An 18921-nucleotide genomic window follows, 5' to 3' on the forward strand; every position below is an offset into this window, starting at 1 on the left:
GTTACAGTGCCTAACTAGGCTTGTGTTTTAAAAACGTTTCTATAGTTAGGGTTACATATGATTAAATTTAGTTACATATGATTGGCCTCAAGGTTTAAACGTTATGGTTAGTCCTAAAGGTTTAAACTCTGTGGTTTACCTAGGTTACATATGATTAAATTTGATTCGTATGCAAACATTAAATGATACAAAACTAAACAACTTAGTTAAAAAATTAAGTAACTTGTTTATACTTTAATCATATAAAAGTATTAATTACAAAAAAAAAGATTTTTTGTATCAAAAGCTTTTAACGTTTTTTATGATTTTTTAAATAGTGCATCAAAACTTTAAATCGTGTATTCCGTTGATTTATTTATCCAAATCAATGTTAATTAATTTATATTATTTATGTTTGAAAGAAAACGAACCTATATTATTTTATACAAAAGTATTGCAAATACTTAAATAAGAACTGACATGGAATAGATTAGGCGGCAATTTGTAACTCTAGATACCGATTATCAATTAATCTCTTTGAATATCTCTTCTACTCTTTTGAACAACTTATGTATAGTCAATCAGAAAAAAATGTGTGTACCGTTTAAAACTTTATAGAATATACATCTTCTATTACTTAAAAGGAATTCATAACTACATTGCTATTAAATCAGAAGAAGTAAACGAGTAAAATTAATAGACGAGTACTTTTAAATGAACGTTCAAATTCTTTTAAAAGATATTTTAAAGAAGACCACACAGATTTTAGAAGAAAATGCAAGAAGAATTTTATTCAATAAGTATGTCGTGTTTAGAATTTTTTCAGCTAACTAACTGAAGAAGTGTATAACTAAAAGAAGACAAATTTTTTCGGTTTCAAGGTAAATTTTTAAATCAGTAAATTTAAATCCCTAAATTTAAGGTCATCTTTTTAATTCATCTAATAATTTTTTAACATTATTAGTCGTAATTTTCAAACAGAGAGAGATTACTAAATGAAATTTGATGGTTGTTTAAAGTATATTTAAAGTATATTTGATGTTAAAAAAACCTATTTTAGTTGCGCGTTTAAGGCGAGGTGTTAAACTTAAAAAAATTGTTGTTTCTAGTCTCCAAGAAACACGATTTTTAATTAAGCAAGTTTGAATTTGCTTTAGGCTTTAGATCTTGTCATCACCCTTGTCAACACCCTTGATAATGAAGTCCTGCTTCAAACCTAAGTAACTAAAAAAAAAACTTTATACCTAAATATCCGAACATGATTAGAAATAAACTAATGAGCAAACAAAATTTTGTGATGCGTTTGAGTGTTTTTAATGTAAAAAACCTAGAATGGACTATATGAAATATATTGAAAAAAAATAATAATAATAACTGACAGTATAAATAAAATATGTAATGAAATTTTTAAACTTATATTTTAAAGATATTAAACTTTAAAAATAAAAAAAATAAAAGAACATCTATTACGAAAAAAAATGAAAGTGCATGCCTGAAAATTAATGTTTGCACAGTATGCTAATATTGTCTAATACTACAAAAAAATTGATAACTTGTAATATAGCAAATTATTCAGTAAAGCTGGTTTATTGTAAAAAAGAAATTAATTTAATTTGAAAATATTATTTATAAATAGTCAGTCTCAAAGTTTTAAAATACACCCACACGAACTTAGTGTAATTGTTAGAATTCTAGCTTCAGAACTAAAAGTCCATGATTCAGCAATTAATGGCCTACTCTGGCCATATACTCATTATTTATAAGTAAGAAGACGTGAACTTCATGGTTAAATACCATTCCTCGGTGCTCTGTGATAAGACTGTGTTAGGACTTCTTGGAGCACCTATAACAACTAAAAAAAATTGTTTTATTTCTTAACTTAACTTATTTCTATAATATATAAATATATAATATCAAAAAAATTTGACATCCAATATCGAAAAAAGACACTAAATCTACAAAAAAAAACAAGAATGATTTATACAAAAACATAAAAATAAAAATATTTATATTATTAAGTATTTGTAGAATTATTTATATCAAAAACCATAGATAAAGATCTATGTAACAAATGTATAATAATTGTAAAAAATTCAAAATTTTGAAATATTTATATCAAAGGGGCTGTTCAAATAATATTTGATAGACTAAGAGGTTAACTGCAGACTTGTGCAACAAAAAACTATTTTAGTTTATAAAAGTAAGGGGAAGAGGATTCATTTATTATTTGAACCACCTCTAAATAGTAAAAAAAAAATTTTCTAGAGAGTTTATGGATTTTTCTTGAGAATAATTGCTTTTATTTTATAAACTGCTATACGCCTATAAAATCTGGCTCCAAGGTCGGATCATTCATCTTGTAAGTTTTTTAAATCTATATCATTGTATATCTAGACGTTTATAATTAACATACAAATAACAACACATTTCTTTTTTTTCAGAGTTACGACTTTCAAAAAAATTTTTTTCACTTAAAATTTTTTTTTTAGTGTCATTGTGGAAAAAATGGAAAAAAGCATGTAGAAATAAAAAAATATATATATATATATATATTAGGGTGTCCCAAAAAAAAAAAAAAAAAAAGCTCTCTACTGATTCCCATTCTATGTGACCTAAATAAGTACTAAAAAAAATTTGACGGTTTTATTTTGACAGGAAGTGCTAGATGTAAAATCTGAGTTTTACTGTTTTAATGTTAAGCTAGCTTAACATTAATAGAAAACACATTTTAGAAAATGAAAACAAAACAATTAGATGCGTATAAATCATTTCCAATTGTTTTCTACTATTTAACTTGATAGATTATATTTATAAATATGAAAATACAAAAAAAAATACATAAAAACTAATATTTATTAGCAAATTTAAGATTTTATTGCGGTGAAATATTTCTCAAAAAATACAACTTTTTGAACAGTTCCCAAGCTCCTTTTTAGTGATAGTCTTAGTCAAGTTTTTTCTAGACTTTTTAACTACAAAAAGTACATTTTGAAGGTGATCTTCATCTCTAGTAGCTGAAAGAAAATCTTTAATGAGCTTAATGTTTCTTTCTGCACCATCATTTACAACAGATATGTTTTTGATCCATGCAATAAAATCTAGCAACTGAGATGGTTAAAAACATCTATATTATTAAGACTATTATTAAGCCATTCTTTTATACTTGCTCTTGATATTTTAAAATATTTGAAGAGAAGGTAGCTTTGCTCGGAAATCAACTCAGGTAGCTCTGTGGTCTCTTCAATTTGTACATTTGATGGTTTACAACGCTGAAATTCACTTGGCTCTTCAAACTCAATCAGAGCTAAAAGCATTCTTAGCTTTGTTTCAGAAGGAACTTCTTTATCCCCAAAGGACAAAACACAGAGTTGCGGAGTTAAGTACCACGTATGGCGTCCCATGCTGAGAAGCAAAGCATTTCCAATATTCTTACTAACTTTTCTCAATGCATAGGCTGTCTGGATAGCTTTCAAATCATTGTAGGGAGCCAGAAATCCTTAAAAAACTTTTTAAAACCATGGAACATAGCAAATTGCAATGAACAAACTTGCATCCTTCAACTGCAGCACTTCTTTTTCTGTCAAGATATTACTGATATCTTTAGTCATATAAAGAGTCAGGATGTAGATCGCATCTGCTAAAAACCTTGCCTCATGGCAGGCGCCAGGTTGATGGAACTTAAAATCTTGTACTTCCACTCCAAGGAAGAAGGAGGCAAGCTTACAAACTATACCATAATCATTCCTTGAAAACACTATATCAGTAGCTGCATTAGTCAAAAATGTCTTAGCTTCCTCTGCAACAGTGCGAAGAACAGAGCCAATCTTCAGATCATCTCTTTGCCAGTCCGATTTACATAAATTTTTGACTTCATTCACTTTCTCACAGATTTCAGGCCACTTGTTCTTTAGCTTGACATAAAGAGCTCTTCTTGGACCTTTAGTTTTCTCACCAGTAAACAATGATGTTTTGTTGTCATGTGACAACAAAACATCATTGATATCTTTTAAGTTTTTCTGTCTCTCTAATTCTTTCTCTCTCAGCTTATCTAGCTTGTTCTTTCTCCTGTTTGCATCAAGTACTCTTCTACTGTAGTCTTCATCGACTTTTGTTTCCGTATATCCTTTCCTATGTAACTTCTGGTCTTCATAAAAACTAAGAAATATTTAAATCTATTAAGCCATTTATAAATAAATTAATAATTGTTCTAGTTTTTCTTGGAAGATGACCAAACCATGTAAAGAGTTAAACGTAAATATTTTAAAGGAAATAATATGCTATTACTTAAGTTACTTTTAATTGGAAAAAAAATCTCACTACTAAAAAAAGTGTTATTTAATGAACTTACTTTATATCTTCCAGCTTGGCATCATCTGTTCTCAATCTATCAGCAAGAATATCTTTTTTAAAATTTTTAGTCGAGATGTCAAAAAGCTGATAGGATTCTGTGAGAAAATCTTTCTCTAACTTTGATTGCTTATCAAGACTGCTGTTCCAGTTTAGAGAAGACAATTTAATCAATTTCTTGTATTTTAAATTAAGTTTAATGATTTTAGTCTTTAAATTGTACCCACAAATCACAAATTTCTTGCCAAACCCAGCATTATCCCAAATTTTTTTAATCCTAGATACCAAGCAAGAACTATCAGGATCTGTACAAACACCATTTTCACAAACAAGATCATTGGATTTCGATTTCAATTTGCAACCAACATTAGTAGAAGTGGGTTTGTATTTAACTTGTGACTCGCGAAGGATAAATTGATAGTATCTAAGAATATCACCATTAGATGGAAGCTGTCTCTGAGGTAACTCCCTCAGTGGGTACTTCAATAGGTAAATATACCTCAACCTTTCTGTATTTTTCCGTTTTATCTTATTCTGTCCTACGATCTTCTTTTTTTTAGCTGTTCTACCCATTTTTATATGAATTTCGAAATAATCAGTTTTTTAACTAAATTTATACTAAATGTTACACTTGCATCAAAAATCTATGAAGTCGTTATTCCCTCTCGTATAATATTTTATCTAAGTTTACCGTTACGGCTTTTATAACCGTTTACACGAGAATTTCTTTGTGCACAAATTAGAATTCCTTCGTGCACAAATAATTCCATTTAGAAATTTTTTCCTTCAAAAAAAATTTCTAAATGGAGTTATTTGTGAACCAATCCATGGGGAATTATACGAACTAATAATATTGTCCAGAGGGAAAAATATCAATCTCTAACAATGTTCATAGGGAATGATCCTATTCTTTAATAATATCCTATGGGAATTATTTGTGTACTAATTATTACATCATATTAAAACATTGAAATACTAGATAGCGCTGTTTGTTAGTAAATACACATAAGTGTACAAAACCGTAAAACTCAGAATTTACATCTATCACTTCTAGTCATTAAAAAATAAAAAAAAAGATTTTGGTAGCTATTTAGGACCTATAGAATGGGGATCAGCACATTGAAATTTTTAAAAAAGTGTGTTTTTGAGACACCCTAATATATATATATATATATATAAAGAAAAAGCATGCAGAAAGAAACGGAGTACCATCCACAAGAGTAGTAAATAATCCTACTAATCTCACTGATGATGACACCATTAACGATGACACTGTTGATAATAACACCATTGGTAATTCTTGCGCTCTTAATGACAAATTAATTTTAGGATTTCGTACCTAAGTAATGGGTTTTCATTTTAAATTACACACAAGTGTGGTTCGAGGTTTTATTTTGTTTGCCAATAGCTCAGAGAACCAAGGATGTTTTTATAATTATCATCTTAAAGTGTTTACAAAAATAATAGTAACATAAATATAGCTGTAAACTAATTATTAATGAAATTACACAAAGAAAAGTTGTTTGATAAGTTTAAAAATAAAAAATATCTAAACAGAATTAAATATACAGGATTTTGCGCTGCTAAAAACGTTTTATTTCTTATCTTTCTTATTCCTTATTTATATAGCAAGGTTTCAAAATTTTCCATTCAAAATCTTTTTTGTTGTCGTTCTTTCTTAGTAGAATCCGGATTATACAAGTTCTATCCATTATAATGTTGATTTTCAATCAATCAATTCATATATTCTGAAATAGTTGTTACATTCACGGAAGTTTACAAATAGTACCTGTACTAATCTTAAGTAAAAACCTTGTAAATAAAAGCTACTAAATATATTGTTAATGCTAATAGTAATAATCGTTCACAGCTGTAACAAAGCAAACATTAAAAGTTAAAGGAGTAAAATACTAATAGTGATAATAATAAGAGTGGTAGTAGTAACAATAATAACAATACAATGATAAAAGTATAATGATAATAATAAAAATAAAATGACAACAATAAAAATAATTACAATAATCATAAAAAGAATAATAGTCATTTAGTATTAGTCACACACATACACCTTTTATTAATGTGATTTATATTATTATCATATTTTGTTAATGTGATTTATATTATACTGTGATTTATAAACTCAAATAGATAATCAAATATATTAATAAAGTTGGTTATATAAAAACCTTACACGACAGTAATTATGAAAATATCAGAATATAAAATTATGTTCATACACACATTATGTTACATACACACATATATAGACACATATATAAACACACATATATACACACACATACATACACATATACATATATATACATACACATACACATATATATACACACACACACACACACACATATATACATACACACATACATATATACATATATACACATATATATATATATATATATATATATATATATATATATATATATATATATATATATACATATATATATACATATATACACATATACATATATATATATATATACACATACACACACATACACATACACACACAAATATATATATAAATATATATACTTACATACACACGCACACATATATATACACATATAAATATATACAAACATACACACATACACATCCATGTATACATATACACATACATACATATACACTCACACTTATTCACATGCGCTTATCACAAACACTTATACATAGATACGCATATCTTTGGATTTATAAACTGTATTTGATTAGGAAGGAATGGAATAGGTTACTCTTAAAAACATAAATTGAATGGAGAGCTTTCAGGTCATAGGGAAGGTTATTCCAAGATTTTATACTTTGGTTTTTTATGGACTTATATCCATAAGTAACAGAACGATGATTTAAGACTGCAAGATTGAGATTATCAGTTGATCGAAGATAGTATCGGTTATTTGCATTTTTTGGGAAGAAATTGTTGAAGGAAAGAGGTAGGTTTTTGTGTTGGTGGTTCCAGACAAACTGGCAAGAATTGAATTCAAGAATTGAACAATTCAAGAATTGAACAAGGTCGCATAGTTTAAGGATCTTAGAAGTAAGATAAAGCACATTAGGATTGGATTTGTAATTCTGAAAATGTATTATTTTTAAAGCTTTGTTTTGAAGATGAGATATCCTTAAAACTTCTTGCTGTTGAGATTGTCCCCATATTTGACAAGCATATCGTATATGCGAGCCAAAAATGGCATGATATATGTTTAACAATGCTTTTAGATTGACATAATGGCGAACTTTAGCCAGCATTCCATTTGATCTGCTCAATTTTAAGGCTAAGTCTTTGAGGTGGGATACAAACGATAGGTTGGAATCAATTATAATTCCAAGATATTTCATTGAGTTTACAGGAATGATTTTCTGGCCACTTAATCTAAAGTTTAAATTTTTATTGATTTTTGTTTTTTTAGATTTGAATATGACCAGTTCAGTTTTGTTACAGTTGAGGGAAAGCTTATTTGAGCGAAGCCACTGAATTAATTTGGCAAGATCATGATTAATGTATTTGTTAATTTTTTTTAAAGATTTGTTGATAATGAGCAAGTTAGTATCATCAGCAAAGTGGTAAGGAGTTGCATACTTAATTGAGTTATTGAGGTCATTAATATAGAGAAGAAAAAGTAGTGGTTCTAATACTGAGCCTTGAGGAACACCGTTGGAACATTTTATTTGAGTAGATTTTGAGTCACCGACTGAGACAAACTGAGATCTGTTGTGAAGATAGGAGGTAAACCATTTAAGAGGTATTCCTCTGATTCCATAATATTCTAATTTCTTGAGTAGGATAGAATGATCTACTGTATCAAAAGCTTTTTGTAGATCTACAAAGACACCGCATGCAAAAGTTTTATTATCAAGAGCTTTTCTAATTGACTCAGTAATTTTAATAAGTGAGTGAGTCGTGGAATGATTAGCACGAAATCCATACTGGTGTTTGTGAAGGCATTTAAATTTATTCAAAAATGCATAGAGCCTCTTATGCATAGCTTTTTCGAAGAGTTTGCTTAGGTTTGAAAGAAGAGAGATAGATCGGTAGTTAGACATATCCATTATAGAACCTTTCTTAAATATTGGAATGACTTTAGCAACTTTGAAAGCATCTGGGAATAAACCGTTTTGAAATGAGTTATTTATAATAATACTGAGAGGTTTAGAAATTATGTCTGGAATAAGTTTAAGAAGGAATGTAGGAAGGCTATTAGGACCAAAGCTTTTTCCAGTTTTAAGAGTGGTTTTAATAAGACCAGAGATTTCCCTCTCTGTGACAGGATCAATAAAGAACGTATTAGAATTTGGAGAGTTGAAATAGTCAGTAAATTTGGATGTTGAAGGTATGTTTTTGTTTTGAAGTTTGTTTTGGATAGTAACAAAAAAGTTGTTTAATATATTTGATACAGTAGTTGGATCTGTTATAATATTTTCTTGAGCATTATTTTATCATTTTTGAGAGTTGCACCATTGTCGTCACCATTGTCTTCACAATTGCCTTATAAGACGAGTTTTAACGAATAAACATGTATACAAACAAATCCTGGAAAAAATTCTGGAAACTATAGGTGATAAAATATAATTCCACAATTAACTTGTGGGGAAACTGGTTTTTAAAAAAAAAAATTATAACATCTTTAACTAGGTCATTGACAGAATTTAAATTTCTCGAAAAAAGAAAGGTGGTAAGATGATAGAAGGCGATAGTGTGGTAGAACTTAGTGAAAAAACATAGTGAAAATGTTGTAAATTTTGTAATTATGAAAAATATATTTGTTTGATTTGTTTGATATGATTACATGTTGGTAATTTATCAGTTAAGCAGCGTAAAATAAAATTATTTATTTCCTTTTTTGTTTGCGCTTGTCACAATTATGTTTGAACATGGGTTGATATATCTCTAATATGTCTAATGTCTGGTGTAACGCACTCTTCTACAGTTGAAAAAAATATTCATTTGAGGGTCTTAACCCTTTCAGTCCCAGACAAAAACAGTAAATTGATTGTAAGTGGAATGCTATCATCGATGTAAAAGCTATAAAATAAAAAATATTTGTCAGAATTTCACAAATGAGACCTTGTTTTGTTTGTCTGAAAAACTGTCGCCAAACTATTTTTTCTTAATTCTACTTTCACGTAATCAAATGCCGTTTCTAGAGTGGTCACACATACTAAAAAATGTCATGATTCGCTCACTGGGACTGAAAGGGTTAGTATAATTTAAACCAGCCATAGCCCTAAATCTTATGGCCCTAACTATGATCTTCATTACTATAAGCATGACCTTCATTACCCTAAAATTTCCCCTCATTTGATCTTTTTTTTTAATTATTTGTTGAAGGTTGTGCGTTATTTCAGACTAAATTGTGCGAAGAGCAAAAAAAGCAAATAAATAATTTTACGCTGCTTACTTGTAAAATTATTTATTTAACAGCGTAAAATAAATTATTGCTGCTTACTTAGGATTACCTACTTGCTTTTTGTGACCAAAAAATCTCTAAATAGTTTGGAAAATTAAAAAAACAAAAAAATTGATAAGATTAAGTTGTTCTTTTGGTCGTGAGATCGTTGAAATATTTTTTTTTAGTAAAAGTATGGAAAAAAAATGCAATTTGTCTATCCCATAAAACTATTCTCTACTTAAGCTTTTGACAATCGTACAAGCTTGTTTTTTTTTTCCTGACATTTAATAATATTAAATTTCAGTGTTTTTTTTTTCTTTTTCAAAGCTACTTTTTACTTGCAATTTTTGTTTTCTTGTAATCGATTTGCTCTAATGTAAACAAAAAACTGATAAACCTTTTGCTGTATATATAAAGAAAAGAAATAGTGGGAAATTGTTTATTTGAACAAAAATTATATTCTCGAAGCTAACGGCACTATTTGATTTTGCCTCTGATGTAGAGAACTTTATAAAATAATTAATGCGTAAATAAGCATTTTTTTAAGCATATTTATATAAAACGTCATTTTAAATACAACACGCGTTGAAGGTGATTAAAACAATAATATAACTTTTTATTATCGCTGAAACTTTTTAAAAATTGTCTCAAAAGGTTTGAAAAATTTTAAAGAAATTTTCACCTTTTTTTTTACTATTATTTTGTTTTACTAAAATATGGTTTTTTACTTATTGTTGTAAATTAGGAGTAATTTGCTTTTAATGAATCGAAGAAATAATTTTAATGAATGGAAGAAACAGAAGAAAAAGTAAATTAAGAGTGCTTTAAACGTAAATGAAGCAACATGTTTTTTTTAACAATATTTCTTGATTTACGTGTTTTGCATGCATTATTATAAATCCCATTTGTTTGTTGTTGTTTTTTTGCTTAAAAATTAATTATTTATCTGTATCTATATCTATTTGTTCACAACCGCTTTAATTTATACATGCCTACAATAATTACTTATTTATTATATTTTGCTTTTTGCGTTTACAAAGAAATTTAAAGACGTTGTCTTTTTTTTGATTATTTTAATATTTCTATTACAGGCGTTTTACTTGTCATCGTTTTAATTGAATAGCATCACTTCACATCAGTTTTAAAATGCTTCTTTCATTGCGGACAAGTAAAATATGCTTACAATTAAAATATAATTTTAATTTGCAAATTCAATCAAGTTTCTATGACAACGCTAGTGTTAACTCAGGTGCTGAAACAATTAATCGTGAAGCAACTAAAAGAGATATTACTTTACGTATTAATAGAATAAATAAATTTGTTCAAAGAAAAAGTAACTATAATATAGTTTTAAGGAATTTAAAAATTTTTTGACGTTTTTTATGCTACCGCCAGGTACAGCCGATATCGCTCATTTACGTTGTCAGTGATGTTAGCAAACCCAATTCTCCATTTTTTTTTTTTGATACTGTTTATAATAAAACAGTATTTTTAAACGTTATTAAATGTTACTTTGAATGTTGTAAGTAAATTTGTTACGCCCGACACATTCTTGAAGTAAATTTCTTAAGCACGACACATTTTTGATGTAACTTCAAATTCTTATTGTACGAACGCATAGTTGTTTTGTCATGTTATTTTTTATAATTTTCTTGCATGTGCATGTGCATGTCCTTGCATGTGCATGAAAAATGTACTTTTTTTTACAACTTTATTCATTTTTTTTTTTTTTTTTAAGGAAAAGAGTTCAGCATACTCGTATAAAATACAAGTTTTTACCCTAGTCAAACAATACAAAGGTAAAATTTAATAAAATTAGGGTCTGATAACAACGATAAAGCATGGATTCTTTAATCAAAGGTATAGGCGACTCGCATTCGCCAAAAGGTTTATTAGCAACAAGCCAAACTGAAGATGTTCTTTATGAAAAGATTTTGCAGTTATTTTATTTGTGCGATACTGACAATAAAGGCTATGCCACCCGCGACAATCTTTATCAATTACAAAACGAACTAGGTTTGAACATCGATGAAATTGATTATGCATTTGATCAACTTGATACTGATAAAGACAATCATCTCACGCTTGAGGAGTTCACAGCCGGATTCGGATTGTTTTTAGGGTTGGAGCATTCTATTTGCAGTAAAACAATTTTTCCTAATGAAGACTTTGCATTTCAGGTGTTTACATTAATCGACAAGCATGATCGTGGATATATCACAAAAAATGATTTATATGAATCAGCAGATGTGTTAGAAATCGAAACATCGCAAATAGATAGTATATTTCACGAGCTGAGTTTTGGTAAAAGTGAGCGTGTTTATTTTGAAAATTTTACGAAAAATATGTTTGCAATCGTCTCTTTGTCGCCTCCATTAAAAGAAATAAAGCGAAAGGAACAGGTTAAGTCTCGTAATATACGGAAGAAAAATCTAGTTGCAAGGTAACAATACATTATATTCTAATGTTTTTTTATTTATTAAAAAAGAAAATAAAACTGCTTTTTTTTTCTTCTTAAAAACTATTTATAACCTTATTAATATATTTTAAGGGGGAACTTATTCCAACAAAGTTAAACATTGGTCTAAAAACTTAACTTAAATTTAGACTACCACCCCTTCCTCATTTCTAGAACAATGAAACTTAAAATTGATCAAAAATTCAATGTTATTAAACAAAAATATTTTATTTTGATGTTCGCGAAAAAAAAGTTAAATTAAAGTTAAATTTTTTTTGTAACTCAAAAAAAAGTGAAAAGAGACAATTATCATCGTTAGTTGTGACACTGTACCCAGTGACGAATCCGAGGGGAGGGGGATTGGGACCCCCTCCCTTCCCCCACCTACCAGTAAAATTGAATTTAGAGGCCCTTTTGTAAATTTGAGGAACTTTTTTGCAAACTTAAATAATACAGGCTTACCACTTGTTAGTTGACCATTCAATTAATTTATTTTGATAATAAACTTATTTTTATTAAAAAATTGTTTTACTAAAAAGTTATATAAATTGACTATAAAAAATAACAAAATTAATTAAAATTATCACATATCTTAAAACAAAAAGTTTCTTTCATTTATATGGAAACTCTGAAGATGAACTTTCACATGTTCTTTTTTTACGCAAGTGGATTTAAGTAATCTAATTGAAAAGGTAATCACATAAGCACACGTAATTAACACATAACACGTAATTTGAAATTAAAGCTAAGTTCCAGCGTGTTTCTGTGTGTTTAGAGGGTAATGCAGTCAGCACTACCCTGACTATTTTACTTTAAGTTTCTAATTAAAGTTTTAAAAACATATTGAAATCCTTTACTATATCAGTATAAATATATTATTATAGTAACATAACATAATTATAAATTATATTATACTTTCTTATATCATAATGTATAATTTGTTATAAGTGTAGTTTAACATTCCCTAACATTTATTTCAGTATATATACTGCTTATATATATATATGTATATATATATATATATATATATATATATATATATATATATATATATATATATATATATATATATATATATATATATATATATATATATATATATATATATATATATATATATATATATATATATATATATATATATACAGTGGCGGCGTTAGGGTAGGGCCTGGCCCAGGGCGCCGAATATAAAGGGGCGAAACTAATTGGTTATTTTACCCTTTGCCTTTTTTTAAATGGGGTTAAATAAGCTAGGGGCGCCGTAGAAATCTCGCCCAGGGCGCTGGTAGTGCTAAAACCGGCACTGTATATATATATATATATATATATATATATATATATATATATATATATATATATATATATATATATATATATATATATATATATATATATATATATATATATATATATATATATATATATATATATATATTAGGGTTATGACATTTTTTCAACCCCATGCTTCTGTACTGTAGTTTGATAAACTTTTACCTAAAAAGCACGAAATGAGCTATTATTTGCATATTTTTTGAAAAATATATATATATATATATATATATATATATATATATATATATATATATATATATATATATATATTTATACACACGCTTATCGATACAGTTTTTAGAAATTTTAAAACTAACTTTTGGCATTTCAGAAAAATTTTAAACTTTTTTACGCGGTTTTTTTAAAACTCGCGGACGCGGCTGAGTTAACAAGACTTCAAAGATTAGAGATATAATTGCTTTTTAATTTTTAATGAATAGGTTTATTAACATTTAAAATTAGAAATTGTTCTTCAAAATAAATAAATAAACCAGATTCTTAACTTTTTGTAGATGAAAGAACAGACAGCGTCAAATAGACGTTTATAATACTTAGGGTATACTCTGAGTATATATGAGGGTATATCTCTGAGCGTCTAGTTAACTGTCTGGATACAAGGTCAGAGTAGACAGCGTCAACAAGACAGTGATAAGAAGTCATTAATCAGGTACAAATACACACTAGCCTCTCTTTTAAAGACACCATTATAAAAATATTATTTACAATTTTTCATTTTCCTAATCTTCAAAACCATAACAATAATAGTAAACATGTAAATTAAAAAATTGAAGGGGTGGATAAGATAGATGCAGTATTTTATTTGGCGCATGACTGCAAAATGAGAGGTTAGAAACGATGTTAAAAAAAAAAAGGCTTTTTGACACTTCATGAATATAGAAAATGTGTTTAACTGTAAGTATTAGATTAATGCGTTTTTTATTGGCATAAACTAACTTCTTTATTTATTGGCATAAACAAACTTTGTTATTTTAAAATTAACTTCTTTTTTTTTTGACAACAAGCAAATGCAAATAACAGTACTATAGCCTTATGCGATGTTTCAGTTTCGAGTTATAAGATATAAGTTTCAAAATGTGTTTTAACTATATTTTTAATTTATTATTATAGTAATGAACAATACATAAGCTTATTTTGTTTGCGTCTAGAAATTAAATCTAGAAAATAAAATAAAAAAGTTTGAATTTATTTCATATAAACAAAAGTAAAAAAAAAATTATTAAGATTTTTAATGCTATGAAATAAAACTTGCTTATTTTTTAAAATCAATAACAACTCGTCACACGCAAGGTAAATGCCGTGGCTTTTTTTTATCCCAATAGTCACATAAAAAATCACACTCAAGGCCGTGTCATACGTCCACGTCAAACCAACTGATCAGGAAATAGGTGCTTCTCATAATTATCAAGTAAATTTTTTCCATAACTTAGTAATAACAATCGCAAAATGATTTGCTCCGCAAATTCTTGTCAAAAATCAATTTTCCATGATTGATTACAAATATCCAACTTTTATTTAAAACTTTAAAATTTTACCATTTCTTTACCATTTTGTTTCGAGGACCACGACTACGAAATCTAATCCAAAATGAGGAAATAAAAAATATGACATCACTAAATTCTTTTTAAGCGGCAGTCAAACAGTACTTATATTACTTAACTGACGCCAACATATTTTAATTACATCATTTTATCATTTTTTTTAACATTTTTGAACATTAAATTAATAATAACAACTAAAAATGGTTTATTCCAATTATTGAATATCATTACTTTTACATACAAATTATATATATATATATATATATAAATATATATATGTATATATATATATATATATATATATATATATATATATATATATATATATATATATATATATATATATATATATATATATATATATATATATATATATATATTAGCATTTAAAATTAAGTTAACTAATTATTCGAAAAGTAAATCAAATATCTTATTTTAAACATATAAAACAACTTTTACATATGTAACCAATAAATAGTATGTTGAATAAAAAGATAATATATTTTTTATAGTTTTTTTTTCAAAATACTTTCTTATATAAAGATTTAATGTTTTATTTATAACATAAATACATGTGCAATTAAACACCCGTATCATAATGTATGTTTACATTTAGTTAAAAAAATATACATGTGCTGTTTTGATATTACGCAACCTATAAAGCACAAAAATTTAAATTTCAAAATTTCGTATAAAATTAATGTTTTAATGTCGCACAATATTTGTTTTGTATTTGAAGGTTATTGGAAAACGTTTTTTTAAACTGGACGAGTTCGAATTAATTTATTCAAAAATTGTTAAGTACAAAATTCATTTAACTGATCGTAGAATTTAACTAATTTGAATAGTAAAAAAATGCTGAATTAGGCATCTCTGCAGATTCCATGAACCAAAGCTTTTTTGTTGTTGTTTTTTTATCCTAAATTATTTTTATTCAAAACCATTTTTTAAGTAGTTTAAATTAATTTAAGAAAGCTTTTTTTTATTCAGTATGCATTTCATATGAAAATATGAAAATAATTTTTTTTGTCTGTTTCTCAAAAGAAATTTGAATCTGTTATATAAATAATCAAAAAACAAAGTTGTTTTAAAAACGTTTAAATAATTTAAGAGACTATAAGTAAAAAGTCAAAATCTAAATTGCTTTATAAAGTATTTTGTAACTATAGTTTGATTTTAAAAACATAAAAACACTAAATAATTAATTTTTTTTGGAAGTAAATTCTTTTTTAAAGTTTTTAAATATGCATTTTAATCAATTTGGATTGCATAATGCATTAAATTGTATAAATAACCATATATATATATATATATATATATATATATATATATATATATATATATATATATATATATATATATATATATATATATATATGTATATATATATATATATATATATATATATATATATATATATATATGTATATATATATATATATATATATATATATATATATATATATATATATATATATATATATATATATGTACAAATATATATATATATACATATATATATATATATATATATATATATATATATATATATATATATATATATATATATATATATTTATATTTGCAGTAAAAATTTGTTTAATGCTTAATTTTAGGATTTGTCACATGGATTTATCATCCTTTACTGATGAGGATGTTGAAAAAATTCTTCTTGACCAAGCTACAAGCATATTTCATAGATGTGACATTGATAAAAAAAACTATGTAACCCTTAATGATCTTCATTCATTGTCTATAGATTTTGCATTGCCAGAAGATGTTGTTAATGAAGCTTTTAGTCATTTAGATACCAAAAAAGTTGGTTTCTTAACTCTAGATGAATTTGTATATGGTTTTGGATGTTTTTTGGGGATAGAAGATGTTGTTACTGATTATACTGCAAATGAATGCACAATAGATGAAGAATCAAACTTTAAAGCTCAGGAACTTTTTGAAATGTGTGATCAAAATAATAAAGGTTATGTTACAAAGTATGACTTAAATGCACTCACTTCAGAACTAGGACTGACAGACAAGCAAATATCTGATATATTTATGCAACTAGATCAAGATGGGAATGGTTTTATAACATTAAATGAGTTTAAACAAGGTTTTATTTCTATAGTAGATAAAAGTATTTCTAAAAGTACAATACTTGATATAGATGTTGATAGTTCCAATGTATCTAGTAATAAAGTGAAACAATATTTGAAAGTTGAAAATAATCATGAAATTGAAATGAAAAATGAGAAATTTTTCACTGAGCGTCAAAAAAGTGTTCAATATGAGTCAGAAGTAAATGGAATTGATGAGATGTTATGCTGTTTGGAAGAACAAGTTGGGAGGTACTAGAGCTATTTTAATTTAAGTTAAATATAAATTTTTAATTATTTATATTAATGTAACATTATTTAAGGTTTTAAATAATGTTAATATACCTAGTTTTAAATTTATTTTAAATTAAGTATGTTTTGAATATTTAATTAAAATTAAATAAATTTTAGATATTAGATATAAATTATTAAATTTTAAGTAAATTTATGTAAATTTATGTTAACTTTTTTTATCATGTTAAATATTGAGTAAAATTGCTTAAAAGAATGAAATAATTTTTATGTCTATGATAAAAACAAAATATTCTTCTTTGCTTCATCACTTAAAATATTTTCTAATCTAGAATTTTATTATTTAAATACATTTTTACAACAATTATTTGTAATTTTTATTTATACTATTATAATAAGGCCACCAATATAGTTTAACTTTTTTTTTAGTAAATAATATTTTTAATGAGCACTTTTTCTCAGCTCAATATCAAAAGATCAACTGTTGAGGTTATGGAATTCTGTTTCAAGTTCAGGTGATATGGTGCTTACAAAAATGTTTGAGACATTTCTTTTGAAAGTTCACAATGAAATAAAATCTGCAAAAAAGGAGGCAAAATATTTAGAAGATGTTCTTGAAAAGTTTGTAATATCATTTTTTTAAATTTTTTTACCCTTTATATTTTTTTTCTTTAATTTTTCTAAGTAAAGCCAATAACTTAGGCTAACACTTTTGTTTATAGTTGCTGACATAAGAATACCCATGGCTCTGAGTAGTCATACATATAGCTCTATTTAAAGCTATTTTTAGTTGTTAACTAAAGTTGTTTACAAATTTTTATAAATCTGAAATATTTTGTATTGTTTTTTTAACAGAAAGTCTGCATACCATTCAGAAGAAATAAGCAGAATCTGTGATGAAATGGAGGCACAGCTACAATTAGAAAGATCAAAACTAATACAAAAGGTATTGTTACAAATAAAATGTTTAAAATCTAAAACACCAAAATTAAGAACTAACACACTAAGATTTGAAAGATGGTATATGTATCTGAGATGATTTCAACTATGAAAGTTAAGAACTGATTATCTGATATCTTTTTTTTTATTTAAGATCGCAATTTTTTATAGCTTAAGTTTGCTGGAAGATAAAAACTTCAGTAATGTTAATTTAAACCTGGTCGAAAAAGTCCAAAAATTTTTATAAATTTTTTTTTTAATAAAGTTCCATATGCATATTAGTTATTTTGAAGATTAAAATCTTTTTTTTATGCAATAGGATTAGAACTTTATTATTATGCAAAAAGCAACATATTCTATTTAAAAGAAGTTTCTTATTTAAAAAAATGTTATGTTTAAAAGGACATTTGGTTCTAATAAAAAGTAGCATAACACAAGTATTTTTTTAAAGTTTCTATTTATTGTTGTTTCACTTCCATCAAGGCTACAAGTTGCTACAGATTTTTTAAAGTAAATAAGAAAGTTAAAGAGTAAAAAAGAAGACTTAAAAA

General features: G+C 26.1%; 1 protein-coding gene across 4 annotated transcripts in view; it reads left to right on the top strand.

Annotated features, from left to right (window-relative positions):
• The first annotated feature begins 445 nt into the window (after positions 1-445).
• The window catches only part of LOC100206064 (EF-hand calcium-binding domain-containing protein 4B), a 38318-nt gene continuing 19842 nt past the window's right edge, over positions 446-18921 (top strand). The window contains exons 1-6 of one of the 4 annotated variants that reach the window (XM_065795580.1): positions 544-860; positions 4608-4815; positions 11476-12180; positions 16703-17431; positions 17894-18052; positions 18287-18377. In XM_065795580.1, the coding sequence (XP_065651652.1) occupies positions 11579-12180; positions 16703-17431; positions 17894-18052; positions 18287-18377 (1581 nt within the window). In that variant the 5' untranslated portion in view covers positions 544-860; positions 4608-4815; positions 11476-11578. Of the gene's footprint in view, positions 861-4607; positions 4816-10281; positions 10392-11475; positions 12181-14027; positions 14195-16702; positions 17432-17893; positions 18053-18286; positions 18378-18921 lie in introns of those variants that run through there. The other 3 variants (XM_065795579.1, XM_065795581.1, XM_065795582.1) reach the window with 3 other exon arrangements.

Source organism: Hydra vulgaris, chromosome 04, assembly GCF_038396675.1.
Source record: "Hydra vulgaris chromosome 04, alternate assembly HydraT2T_AEP".
Lineage (NCBI taxonomy): Eukaryota > Metazoa > Cnidaria > Hydrozoa > Anthoathecata > Hydridae > Hydra > Hydra vulgaris.